Genomic DNA, 13,629 nt, shown 5'->3' on the forward strand with positions numbered 1-13,629 from the left:
TAATTGATTGAAAACATTACAACAGAGATGAGGACCGAACAAAGCAGTGTCACAGTTGCAAGTCTTCAGGAGGCATTTGAAACTTGCCAGTTTCTGCCTTCTGCACAGTGCACAGGAGAGGGTGTCCCACCACCAAGAAGGCTGCTTACGTGCTGCTCCTTGGCGATCCTCTGTTGGTTGCGGCCTGACCGGTCCTCGGAAGATCTCTGGGGTTGTGTATGGGGGAATCCTGGGTAGTCTCAGGTCCTGACTTCCTGATGCTGAGGCTCAGGTTTCAGGAAACTTTTATTGCAGTAATTCCAGTAACTGGTGTTGTGCCTTTACACTCTGAATATAAATCAGCAGAGAACAGATTACAACGTAGTTCCTCACCAGGATCTGTTCCTGGGTTTCCCAGCAAACGACCCAAACAGACTCGGGGTCAGAATACAGAGAGCGAGGCCAAACGAATGTAGAGTTCCAACAAAGAAACAAGACAAGGAAGCTTTTCAGGTGAGAAAAACGTTGTGTCCAGCAATCTCTGCTGCCCATGGCTTCGTTTCGATACAGGGAAGCGGCCGCTAAAGACCACTGTCAGGCATTCAAGCCTAGCAAGGAAACCCAGCTCTCAAGCGTGCTCTGTGCCTCACCGGACGCCTCTGCTCTGCCCTCCTGAGTTGACTTGGCATCGCTGGACGTACCCTGGAAGACCCCTGCTGCCCCGTTCATGGAAGATGTCCCTGGTCAAGCGGCAGGGGCCTCCATCTTGGTCAGGTCTCCCAGCTGTGGAAGATGAGACCCTTCCAGAATCTGGAGTCTCCCCCCCCCCCGCCCCAGCTCGTAACCAGGTGGGCGGCCTGGTAGCACTGAATTCCCAGGCGTCTGCTTCCCACGTCTGGGCCTGGCTCCACAGCATCCCCTTCTGGCCCAGAATTGGGGCCACAGGCTATTGCTCAAGGACATGGTCTGGAAAAAACAAGGCCTGTCAAGTAGCTCGGTATCCAAGTAGCTAGGATACATTCAGGGCCTTGCATGTCATCAGCAACAACAGCAACTCTGAACATCGCCTGTCACAGGCAGCCAGGGCAGCTCTTTTAACACAGGTGTGTCTAGCTGGGCATCCTGCTGGCTGGGGGATAATGGGACTTGGAGTCCAGCACATCTGGAGGTTGTGGAAGTCAGGTCTAGAGGTGCCCTCCAGATGTTTTGTGCGCCAACGTCCCTCAGCCCTAGCCAGTGGTCAGGAATGATGGGTGCTGTAGTCCCAAACACGCTGGTGTAGGCTTTGCTCTTCACTTAGTTGATTTTTCTTTTTAGCCCGCCTCATCCCACGGGCTCAGGGCAATACTGGATGGACGCAGACCGAACAGGCCAGTCCCTCTGAGTCTGAACATCACTGCTGTCGAAACTGTCCTGCGCTGGAGAAACTGGACTTCCGAGCCAGGCCAAAATGGAAGGGCTTCACGGTATTTCTGAAAACTGCCATGTCCCACGGCAAGTCTCTGGCAGAAGGGCGCTGACTGCATTTGGTACACTCGGTGCAATGTTGGAAACTGCTTTATTCCAGGTCAAGCTATGTGTCTACCTAGGCCAGTGTTTCCTGCTTGACTGGCAGTCCAGGGTCTCGGGCAGAGGAGGGTCTTCTCCCATCACCTGCTAGTTGACCCTTTTAACTGGAGATAACAGGATTTGAATCCAAGACCTTCTCCACATACTGAGCTACAGCCCCGCCCCAAGTAAGTTTGGATGGTTCTCTGCACCCTGTTGTCGTATGGATGTGGCAAAGGGGAACATTATTCAGGGGCGTTCTTGGCTGATGGTGAAGATTGCCTGGAGCGGAGCAACCTAGCTGCCTTATACCGTATTTTCTCGGTTGGAATACTCTCTTGGTAACAAATCTACCCAGTTTCAAATTCCTCGCAGATTCAGTGGCTCTTGCCCGCGGTCTCTCTTCTGGTACAGCAATCCCGACCTCCCGGGATTGGGATCTATCTTCCTTCCTTCCTTCCTTCCTTCCTTCCTTCCTTCCTTCCTTCCTTCTTCTTTTCCTCTTGCTCGGTGGCTTTATTTTTCTCCCATTTTCACCCTTCTGTTGCATGCAGGTTCATCGACAGCTTTTTTCTTGCAGTCCTCAGGGGCCACCTTTGCGTCTCTCTGTTGCTGCGCCAGGCTGTCTGCACCTTGACTCTCCCTCCTCCCCGCGTTCCCCTGGGCCTCCAAAGAGGACTCCCTGGACTAGAAATGAATCAGCCCCATTCCCCTTGGGTCAGGTCAGCCATGGAAACGCGCACGCTCCTGATTTCCTGGGCCGCATCCGCGCGGTCTCCCAATTAAAAATAAATCCGCAATTAGATGTGTACATCTGCCTCGTTTTTCTTTTTTCGTGCAGACTTCAAGGCCTGTGCCCTGCAGCCAAAATACTGCAGAAACCAAATGAATCGAAGTGCAGAGCTCATCTGCTCCTTTCTTGCTCCTGCTTTGTTATTTCTGTCCTTACCTAGGCCTTCAAAATTCTAATGAACTCCAGCAGTCCTTCAGGGTCAGATCCAGAGGATGCAGGCATTTGCAGGGTGGGGGTGGGGGTGGCGGCGGCTATGGTCAGCCAAGAAGCCCCTCCACCCCAACGTCAACAGTGCCGTGACCATTCTCACTTTGCGAGAAGCCCCCAAGGCGAGTGCCTGGGAGAATTATCCACATCAGGAGGGCACCAGGTTGGGGAGGGCTGAATGAGACCGTTTGTACATCATGACATGGTGATGTTCTGTTTTGCTTCTGCCTGTAAGTGACAATACTTCTCCAGAGTCATCTAGTGACAGTGTGGTGTAGTGGTTAGAGTGTTTGACTGTGACTCTGGAGACTTGCGTTCTAGTCCCCCACTTGGCCATTATTGCTGACTGGGTGGCTTTGGGCCAGTCCCTGACTCTCACCCTGACCTACTTTGCAGGGTTGTTGTGAGAATGACATGGAAAGAGGAGGAGGGCGACTATGTAATCCAAGCCCTGGGTTCCTTTGCAAGAGGTGGGATATAAATGTAATAATAAACAAATAATAAAATAAATGTCCAGGTGCCCAAACTCCATGGCCTGGCGCTGCAGTCCAAGATCATAATCTTACCCTTTAGACATCCATAGAACCATCCTGGCTTGGCCTGAATAACAGCCATGTTAACCCCAGAGCGCCCTTCCCCCTTTGGGGGCGGGTGGTGTCCCCCCCGTTTTCACCAAACTGTTCCAGGGGAAAAGAGGAGCGGAAGCTATTCTGTGTATCTAATCCGATCTTGTTCGACCCATTTCAAGCCAGCGAAATGGGGAGAACTCGGGTCCTGGGATGTTCCCCCCTCTCTGAACGGAGGGGTCTTTGGATCTCTAACGGTGGGCTTCCCCCCTCCACACGCTCCTCAAACAACAGTTCCTAGGATTCCTTGGGGGAATGAGGGGAAGCCATGCTGGGGGAAACTGGCATAACACTAAATTCGGTTTGTACCGTAGATGCGCATCAGCCCGCTTAGCTTGCGGCTCTCGTTTCAAACTGCGGGTTATTTTGGCTACCAATTGCATAATCTTTTTCTCCCCCCCAAACTCTCCCCCCCCCCAGCATTGCCATGGCGACAAAAGAAAACATGACTTCGCAGCGAGGGGTGATGAAGTCCATACAGAGCAAGATGAATACCTTGGCCAGTATCCTTTCAGTGAAGGCTGGTTCTGCATTCACCCCCCTGCCCCAAACAAAACAAAACCCCACTGAAATCTGTACATTACAGTTGACAGCATGGGGGAGGGGGGTGCCTCTCCCCTAGGCAGTCATGGGCCTGCTCTGAAATACAAGAGTAACTTGCGTTTAGCCTGGTTCTCTGCAGAAGTTCCGAAGAAGCATGTGGGGTGGGGTGGGGTGTGTTTTGTTGTTGTTTATTCGGTCAGTCGCTTCCGACTGTTCGTGACTTCATGGACCAGCCCACGCCAGAGCTTCCTGTCGGCCGTCGCCACCCCCAGCTCCCCCAAGGTCAAGTCCGTCACCTCCAGAATATCATCCATCCACCTTGCCCTTGGTTGGCCCCACTTCCTTTTGCCTTCCACTCTCCCTAGCATCAGCACCTTCTCCAGGGTATCCTGTCTTCTCATGATGTGGCCAAAGTACTTCAGTTTTGCCTTTCCTATCATTCCCTGAAGTGAGCAGTCTGGCTTTCTTTCCTGGAGTATGGACTGGTTTGATCTTCTTGCAGTCCAAGGCATTCTCAGAATTTTCCTCCAGCACCACAGTTCAAAAGCATCTACCTTCCTTCGCTCAGCCTTCCTTATGGTCCAGCTCTTGCAGCCATAGGTTACTATGGGGAATACCATTGCTTCAACTATGCGGACCTTTGTTGTCAGTGTGATGTCTCTGCTCTTCACTATTTTATCAAGATTTGTCATTGCTCTCCTCCCAAGAAGTAAACGTCTTCTGATTTCCTGGCTGCAGTCAGCGTCTGCAGTAATCTTTGCGCCTAGAAAGACAAAGTCTGTCACTGCCTCCACGTTTTCTCCCTCTATTTGCCAGTTATCAATCCAGCTGGTTGCCATAATCTTGGTTTTTTTGAGGTTTAACTGCAAGCCAGCTTTTGCACTTTCCTCTTTCACCTTTGTCATGTGGTTCCTCAGCTCCTCCTCGCTTTCAGCCATCAAAGTGGTATCATCTGCATATCGGAGATTGTTAATGTTTCTTCCAGCGATTTTAACTCCAGCCTTGGCTTCATCAAGCCCAGCACGTCGCATGATGTGTTCTGCGTACAGGTTGAATAGGTAGGGTGAGAGTATACAACCCTGCTGTACTCCTTTCCCAATCTTAAACCAGTCCGTTGTTCCGTGGTCTGTTCTTACCGTTGCTACTTGGTCGTTATACAGATTCCTCAGGAGGCAGACAAGATGACTTGGTATCCCCATACCACCAAGAACTTGCCACAATTTGTTATGATCCACACAGTCAAAGGCTTTAGAATAGTCAATAAAACAGAAATAGATGTTTTTCTGAAACTCCCTGGCTTTCTCCATTATCCAGCAGATATTGGCAATTTGGTCTCTAGTTCCTCTGCCTTTTCTAAACCCAGCTTGTACATCTGGCAATTCTCGTTCCATGAATTGCTGGAGCCTACTTTGCAAGATCTTGAGCATTACCATACTGGCATGTGAAATAAGTGCCACTGTTTGATAGTTGGAACATTCTTTGGTGCTTCCCTTTTTTGGTATGGGGATATAAGTTGATTTTTTCCAATCTGTTGGCCATTCTTGTGTTTTCCAAATTTGCTGGCATATGGCATGCATCACTTTGACAGCATCATCTTGCAAGATTTTAAACAGTTCAGCTGGGATACCGTCGTCTCTTGCTGCCTTGTTATTAGCAATGCTTCTTAAGGCCCATTCAACCTCACTCTTCAGGATGTCTGGCTCTAGCTCACTGACCACACCGTCAAATCTACCCCGATATTATTATCCTTCCTATACAGATCTTCCATATATTCTTGCCACCTTTTCTTGATCTCTTCTGCTTCTGTTAGGTCCTTGCCATCTTTGTTTTTGATCATACCCATTTTTGCCTGGAATTTACCTCTGATGTTTCTAATTTTCTGGAAGAGGTTTCTTGTCCTTCCTATTCTATTACCTTCTTCCGCTTCTGCGCATTGCTTGTTTAAAAATAATTCCTTATCTCTTCTGGCTAACCTCTGGAATTTTGCATTTAATTGGGCATATCTCCCCCTATCACTGTTGCCTTTTGCTTTCCTTCTTTCTTGGGCTGCTTCCAGTGTCTCAGCAGACAGCCATCTTGCCTTCTTGGTTTCCTTTTTCTTTGGGACGTTTTCTGTTGCCGCCTCCTGAACCATGTTGCGAACTTCTGTCCATAGTTCTTCCGGGACCCTATCTACTAAATCTAGTCCCTTAAATCTATTCTTCACCTCCACTGCATATTCATTAGGAATATTAGTGAGCTCATATCTACTGATCTGTGGGTCTTCCCTATTCTCTTTAGTCTGATTCTAAATTGTGCAGTAAGAAGTTTGTGATCCGAATTACAATCAGCTCCAGGTCTTGTTTTTACCAACTGCATAGATGTCCGCCACCTTTGGCTACAAAGGATGTAGTCAATCTGATTTCGGTGTCGACCGACTGGTGAAGTCCATGTATAAAGTTGTCTCTTAGGTTGTTGGAAGAGAGTGTTTGTTATGCACAGTGAGTTGTCTTGGCAAAATTCTATCAGCCTATGTCCTGCTTCATTTTGTTCTCCCAGTCCATGCTTGCCTGTAATTCCAGGTGTCGTTTGACTACCCACCTTAGCATTCCAGTCTCCTGTAATGAAAATAACATCTTTTTGGGGGGTACTATCCAGTAGGTGCTGCAGATCCTCATAGAACTGATCTACTTCTGCTTCTTCAGCATCTGTGGTTGGGGAGTATATTTGGATCACTGTGATGTTAAGTGGCTTACCCTGAATTCGAATTGAGATCATTCTGTCATTTTTTGGATTGTATCCAAGCACTGCTTTAGCCACTTTATTATTAATTATGAAGGCTACTCCATTTCTTCTGTGGTCCTCTTGTCCACAGTAGTAGATCTGGTGGTCATTTGATGTGACGTGGCCCATTCCAGTCCATTTCAGTTCACTGACACCCAAAATGTCTATATTTAATCTCCCCAATAACCACATCCAATTTGCCCTGGCTCATAGATCTTACATTCTAGGTTCCTATGGTGTGTTGATCTTTAGAACATCGGATTCATTGTTCACCACCAGCACCATCGGCTGCTAGCTGTCCTTTTGGCTTTGAGCTAGCTACGTCATCACATCTGGGGCTAGTTGAACTTATCCTCTGTTCCTCCTCAGTAACATTTTGACCATCTTCCGACCTGGGAGTCCCATCTTCCGATGGTATACCGACATATCTCTGGTTGTACTGATCCATTTAGTTTTCATGGCAAGAATACTGGGGTGGGTTGCTGTTTCCTTCCCCAGGGATCGTATTTCGTCTGACCTCTCTGCCATGACCTTCCCGTCTTGGGTGTCCCTTCACGGTTTAGCTCATGACGTCATTGAGGTGCTCAAGCTCCAGCACCACGACAAGGTAATGATCTCCTTTGCTGAAGGGTGGGGTGTGTATGTGCATGCAAACCCTTTCAACTACCCCAGGTCAAAGGAATTATTCATTTATTTATTCATTACATTTCTAATCTGCCCAATAATTCATGTTCTGAGGGTGGATTACAAACAGTTAAAAAACTAAAATGCCATACCAAGTTAAAAATATAAAATACAATACAAATATTTTTTAAAATATAATGCAATATAATGCAAGACAATAAACAGCAGAGTAATCAATAAAACAGCCATTATAACCTAGAACTAGGTCCCTAACAATGCCTGGGAGAAAAGAAAGGTCTTTGCCTAGCGCCGAAAAGATGACCTAGTGCCAGGCGAACCCCTTTGGGGAGTTCATTCCATAAGCGGGGTGCCACCATTGAGAAGCCCTCTTGCCTGTAGCCTAATCCCCGTTGGTGGGGGCATCCAGAAGAGGGCCTCTGAAGATGATCTAAGCGTCTGAACAGGTATGTGCCGGAGGAGACATGCCTTTAGAATTCACTTAGGTGTACCTCTTTTGGGTGTGAGGAAGGGTGAATTCCTTGTTTTTAAGAGAATTCAAATTGCTTCTTATCTTTAGGAGCTGGTGGGGGACACACACACACCAGTTTTTGTTTTCTCCACCTCTGCAGCAGGTGGTTTTATTTTATTTATAATAATACTATTTTATTATCATCATTACTGTTACTGTGCCATCAGTGTGCATGGCACTTTACAGTGCACAAGAGGACAGGTCTTTGCCCCCAAGGAGCTTACAGTCTGAAATTCAGCCCAGGGGAAATAAAACCCCTGAGGAAGAGGAGGGAAGCAGAGGCAGGACTAAGCAGGGAGGCCGTATGTACACCTTCACCCAACCCTGGGGTCCTCCATCGGGGAGGGCTTCAGGAGTGGGGAAAGGATCAGTGCAGGCATTTCACCCCCTTTCTTCCTTTCTTCGGTTTGCCGTGATGGAAAGGTTGTTGCAGTTGGACGGGCACAAGTTGCGGTTGCCGTTTGGAGCTAGAGCATTCCCGTCACCGCGGGACACCCCTGTTTGCCGCGCCTCCCTGCGTTTTTCCAGCCAAAGAGCCAGCAAGTTCGGAAGCTTGTGCATCCAGCTTCCCCCGCCCTCCTCTTCCCGAAGGCATTAAGCTTCATTTGATTAGACAGATTTCATCCCAAAGAGATGCAGCTTGGTGAACCATAAATTTCATTGGGGCTTTTTCTTTTTCCTTCCAGCAACAGGCAAGAACAACGAGAGCTCTCCATCAGCATTAGCCTTAAAAAGATTCTCGGGCGCGAAGGATAAAAGCTCCGGAAGCCTCTGGGCGCGTTTTCCCCATGCCGCTAATCAGCGGCTAACTTTTTGAACCAGGCAGGGTGTGGGAAGCCGGCGATGTCCGTCCTGCCCACTGGCCTGCTCAGAGCAGAGTGGAGGGTTCCTATCTGCGTTTGCCTGTTGGTTGGCTCAGGTAGGGGGATCAGTGGCTGGGTGCGGGGGTCATAAAGGAAGGACAGTGTTCCCCCACACCATATGGATGGTCTGCAAATATGCCTGTATCTCCCCCCCTCACACACACACTCATGTTCGTTGTTCCGTCTCAGTTACCGAAAGCAGCCGAGGTCCCCTATGTTAGAAACTAAGCCAGACATTTAGGAAGATTAGATATTAGGATTCTGCATTAAAGTAGAAAGCATAAATGCCTCAGGCTTTCTCTCCCCCCTTCCTGCCCCACCCTGCTGCCCTCTTTCTCTCCCCCCACCCTTTCAGTCTCTTGACAAGGCACAATTGCAGTCCTCCTAATAAGCCGTTGCGTGTTCAGAGGCACACCTGTCCGCCTTCATCTTCCCAGCATGGGGAACTTTTTGCCTCCGCCTTTGAGAAGAGGTGGAAGGGGGGGTTAATCGACGTCTGCCTCGGGTCCAGGAAGCGGGGGTGGCAGCAGTCTGCTAAGCCCACACTAAGCCCTTAAAACAAATGTCTTCCTCCCTGTTGCCTCTCAACTCCCGACACCTCCTGTTTGGGCCGGGACCCTCCCCGGTGGCAGAGGGAGAGGTTTTCTTCCCCTGCCCTGAGTGGGGTCCAGGCCTGCCGCATCCACTGTGCTGTCACTGAACACCTTGAGCAGGTTCCCACCCCCTTCTAAAAGGTTGATCTGTCTCCTAAGGCTTAGTTCCTGGCAGTAAGATCTTCAAGCAAAAACATGCTGGTGTTTTTGGTTGTTTGGCCCCACTCCCCTTTGCCCTCAGCCCCAGCTCCACTTTTCTCCAGCCCCGTGCTAAGGAGAAATCCTGAATGCTGCCGTAACGCCAGCCAAACTCTTCCTTTTTTTCCAGGCTAGGGGATAGTGGGAGTGAGGGGGGTCTCTTTAGTCACACTCCCCCCAAGCCACGCCTGTTCCTTTGGCCTCAGCAGGCAAGCAGTTTAGGTTCAACAGAGCATGCACCAAAGCGGGCTGTTGCCCTCGTCTTCTCACCCGGCTCCAGTGCTGCTTGAATTCTGCGCCCTGCGTACGTGATCCAAATTTACGCGCCTTTGCATACCCTTCCTTGTTGTTGCTTTGCCCGTCCTGGGGGAAGGGGCTTGCTGGAGGCCGACCCCCTGTCTCCCAGGTGCTGGAAACCCCGTGGAGCCTCTCTCCAGAGAGCTCCCCAAAGAGCACCAGCACACCTTTCAGCCTATCTTCATATATAGCCCCCTTAAGGACTAGAATCTTGTTCCGCAGTCTGTGCTTCTTGGGAGGCGGAATTCCTGTACTCGGCACCATATTGCTTGGGAAGACAACCTGCCTGCCCATTGTCGCTGGGAGTGCAAAATCAGTATGTACTGCTTGGGAAGGATGTAGGAACAGGCTCACAGAGGCGCCTCATGTTTCAGTCATGGGCATACCTTTGAATTTGGAATCCCTGTGCAATGTATTTCTTCTTTTTAAAAAATTATACTGCTGCTGCGTACGTATTTTGCCTCTGGTTTTCTAAGTGCTGTACAAAGAGTAAGAAAAACAACCCCTTCCCTGCCTATAGTTTTCCTGTCTACCAGATACAATCCAGAAAGGATACGATTAGAGGACAGGAAGAAAGACAGCTCTGTGTACTAATTGCAGAAGATCCAATCCGGGGGCCAAATCCCCCACAGGGCTCTTTCCCCAGACCATCCATCCTTCAGTGGTCTTCTGGCTTTTGTGCAGTGCCCCAGTCCGGCTCTGCACCCCCGGACTAATTCTTCTTAAAATTTCCCTCTGTTCTTCATGGTGGAAACCCCCGACACGTTTGGAGGGGATGGAGAGAGGGGAGGAAAGTTGCGGGACCTACAAAATGCATTACGTGGCGTTAATGACCTTAACTCTGGTTCCCCCCCTCCAAAAAAGATCGTTTTCCAGCTGTGAACAACCTGATCCAACGGATCAACCTGCGCAAACGGCGGGACTCCCTCATCCTGGGCGGCGTCATAGGGATATGCACCATCCTCTTGCTGCTGTACGCATTCCATTGACGGACACTTTGTACAGAGACTTCTGGGCTCCAGGTGCCACCGACTGGTCCAGGAGGGGCACGGGCAGGCGAGGACTGTTGCAACGGGCCGCTCTGGTGAAAATCGGGGCTGCATGGGAAAGATGTGCTCCCCTCTCTCCCAGGCTGGCTGCTGGTTCTGAAGCTGGCCATCTTCCTCGCCTGCTTCCTGTCTTTTTCAGTTTCACTTTTGCTCAAACTTACCTCTCCTCTTGTCAAATCTTCTTCTGTTTCTCTCTCTCTGCTCAAGGTGGGTCAAACAGAATAGCGGCTCAGAACAGAATCACTTATGTGGTTTTTTTTACAAATGTTCTTCTAATACAAACAGCCTTGTGTGTTTTCTCAAACCCATCTCCCCCCCCCCACCCCACCCCGGTCGCCTCTCTCCAAAAAAATTAAATCAAGCCCTTTTTGAATATTTGTGTTCTGCAAGGAAGATCTTAGTGGCTTTAAGCCAGCCTGTGTGGGTTTGTTTTGAACACAACTGAGATTATTTTTACTACTTGAATTCCAACCTGGTTCCTGCTGGAGGTCCAAAAAAATAAAATTGGAGAGGGATTCTTGCTGGATTTAAGGGGAAGATTTTTTGTGGGGGTAGGGAATGTAGAAACCTCCTTTTTGGAGAAATGGATGGGGGCATAAGTCTCACTTCCACTGCATTGAGAGTGACCCAAGCACATCAAATTGACATTTGCTTCTGGCCATTTCATCAGCAGGTGAGACTTAACACACAGTCCACTTTTTGTTTAAAGATTCTATTTGAATTTAGTTGAAATTATTCTGAACTTTATTTTTTACTGTTGGTGTTGGGAGGGACAGGCATGGAGGGATGGCCATGTTGACGTGGAGAATGCTGGTTCGTTGAATCCCTCCTTGTGAAATGTAGAACGAAGGAAAAGCAGAAGTTGCTGGCCATTTGAATGTTCAGTAGGTCTGGGGGAATCTTAATGTTCCTGGCATGTGTAACTGTTAACCATTCTTTTCTCAGATGTACCTTTGACCAACACAAAATAAAACAAATCAGCAAAATGCAGTCTTCCTCCTCCCACGCCCTGGTATTCTAACTTGTCGTTCTTCTCCTCTTCTACCAAACACACTAGACTCCCTTTTTTAAAAAACCAAAAACCCCCAAAGGAAATTCTTTTCTTTTTTTTAATTGCTGCACAATTCTGTTGCAGCTTCTCCTGACTAAAAAAAAATCGGCATTTTTGGCTTTTTTTATATACGCTGCAAACAGATGTGCTCTTCATCTGTTCCCTTTCACTAGAAGACGAGTCAAGCTAGAGCCTTTGCCAAGGTGAACACTTATCCTAGGGTCTGCGATTAACCCTCTTTCGAGTCCAGCAAAAACCTGTGTGCCCCTTATGCTGTGCGGAGCAAACCTTGGACATCACACTTGAACTGTTTGTTCAGGTGGACCCTGAAAATGACTGCTGTACAGATTAACATCTTTGTTGGACTGAGTTCCAAAGTTGACTAACTGTTGATTCTCTTTGGGTTTTAAAGGCAATTTACCATTAGTGCTGATGAAAATTGGGGGTGGGGGTGAGGGAGAAAGATGGGGTTTATATCTTTTGTCTATAAGGGATGGATGGTTGGTTGATGTTAAGGAATGTCTCCAGTTTCAGACTTGTTCGTTGGCTGTCTGAAAACAGCAACAATGAAGAGAAAAGGATAAAGTGAATTTATTATCAAAGCTTTTGTGTTTAAGAGCTTCCCTTGGACTCTCTCTTCTTCTCTCTTTTTGAACCCCAGATTGGTGGCTGTACTCTATTGAGATGGGAAGAATTTGGTTGCTTCCTGTAACTGGCAAAGTAATAATTTAAGCACTATCCCTAAATAAAATGCATTTATTTAATCTTAGAATTGTTTTTTTTCCTTCCTCCCTGGTCTTCACTGAAAGATGATGTGGTGTGTTACTTAAACCATTAACAGGGGAGGCAGAAGAAATGATGTGTGAACTACACAATCCATATCTCACAGCTAGAGCACGTGTGCTGAAATATGGCTGAATGTGATTTAAAAAACAACAACCCACACAGACTCCCTGTATGTAGAGAACTAGCAAATTAGGGAGAGACTTAGATTAGCCCCTTGATATTCTAGTGCATGGGAGCATTTAAAAGTGATTCCCTGACTGCGGCTTGAACTGGCACAGCCCCAGAAGGAGCCTGCTGTGGGATTCTGCAGAAAGTGTAGCTCAGTTCGTAGGAGACGGTCACTTCCTTCTGGTCACCTGAGGATTTTGAAGAAACGATTTGGAAAGGCCAGATGTGTGTTTCCGAGAACACCTTGAGTAATCCTCCTAGAGCTGTTTTTAGAGGGAGGTAGCAAGCCGGCCTCACTTCTGATCACGAAATAGAGCCTCGGTTCAGGGGTAGTAAACCTTTCAGTACCAGTCGCGATGCCAGGTCATTATGCTCTTCTGGGTTTCTCAGCGGCATCTGGTTGGCCACTGTGGGAAGTGACATGTTGGACTACATCAGGGGTGTCGAACCTCTGGCCTGGGGCCAGCATGCCTGGAGCCCCAATCCGGCACACCACAGTTCCCCAGACGGCCGCGCCCTTTCCCCACCCGCACCCCAGCCGTTTGGCGATTCCCCGGCTTTTGTGCCGTTTTTCCTCTCTCCTAAAAGTCTGAAATGCCTCTCCTAAGGCTTAATGACTGGCACAAAGAGCTCGAAGCTGCAACAGGCTGGTGTTCTTGGCCCCGCCTCTTTTGCCTTCAGGCCTGCCCACCCTGGGAATGTGCCCCCCCCCCAGCTTCTCTGAAATCGAGTTTGGCTCTCGGGCGGAAAGTGGTTCTGCACCCCTGGACTGGATGGGCCTTTGGTCTTGCTTGAGCTGCCCTTGCGTTCTCTAGAAAACTGCGTCTCCCTTTCTTTCCCACAGGTGAGTCTACACAGTGGTGGGGGGCGGGGAGATGGGAGATCCTAGAACACCCCCCCCCCAGGCCAGGCCGTTTCTCTTGCAAACTGGACAACACTAAATCTTTCGCCAGTGAGGCCCAGCAGTCCTGGAATGGTGCTGAGGAACGTTCCTCCAGTAGCTGTCCTCAGG

The 13,629-nt window shown here is 48.8% G+C and overlaps 1 protein-coding gene across 2 annotated transcripts in view; it reads left to right on the plus strand.

The window, feature by feature from the left end:
* GOSR1 (golgi SNAP receptor complex member 1) overlaps positions 1–10,922 on the plus strand; it is a 51,804-nt gene extending 40,882 nt beyond the window's left edge. The window contains exons 8-10 of one of the 2 annotated variants that reach the window (XR_014786177.1): positions 1,297–1,715; positions 3,574–3,656; positions 10,428–10,922. Coding sequence is in view for 1 of the 2 variants with exons in the window: in XM_084823174.1 (XP_084679300.1) it covers positions 3,574–3,656; positions 10,428–10,552 (208 nt within the window). In the remaining variant the exon portion in view is untranslated. The remainder of the gene's footprint in view (positions 1–1,296; positions 1,716–3,573; positions 3,657–10,427) is intronic. The other variant, XM_084823174.1, reaches the window with a different exon arrangement.
* The last annotated feature ends 2,707 nt before the right edge of the window (positions 10,923–13,629 follow it).

Source organism: Heloderma suspectum, chromosome 16, assembly GCF_057233095.1.
Source record: "Heloderma suspectum isolate Gila_16-S chromosome 16, 16-S_ref, whole genome shotgun sequence".
NCBI lineage: Eukaryota > Metazoa > Chordata > Lepidosauria > Squamata > Helodermatidae > Heloderma > Heloderma suspectum.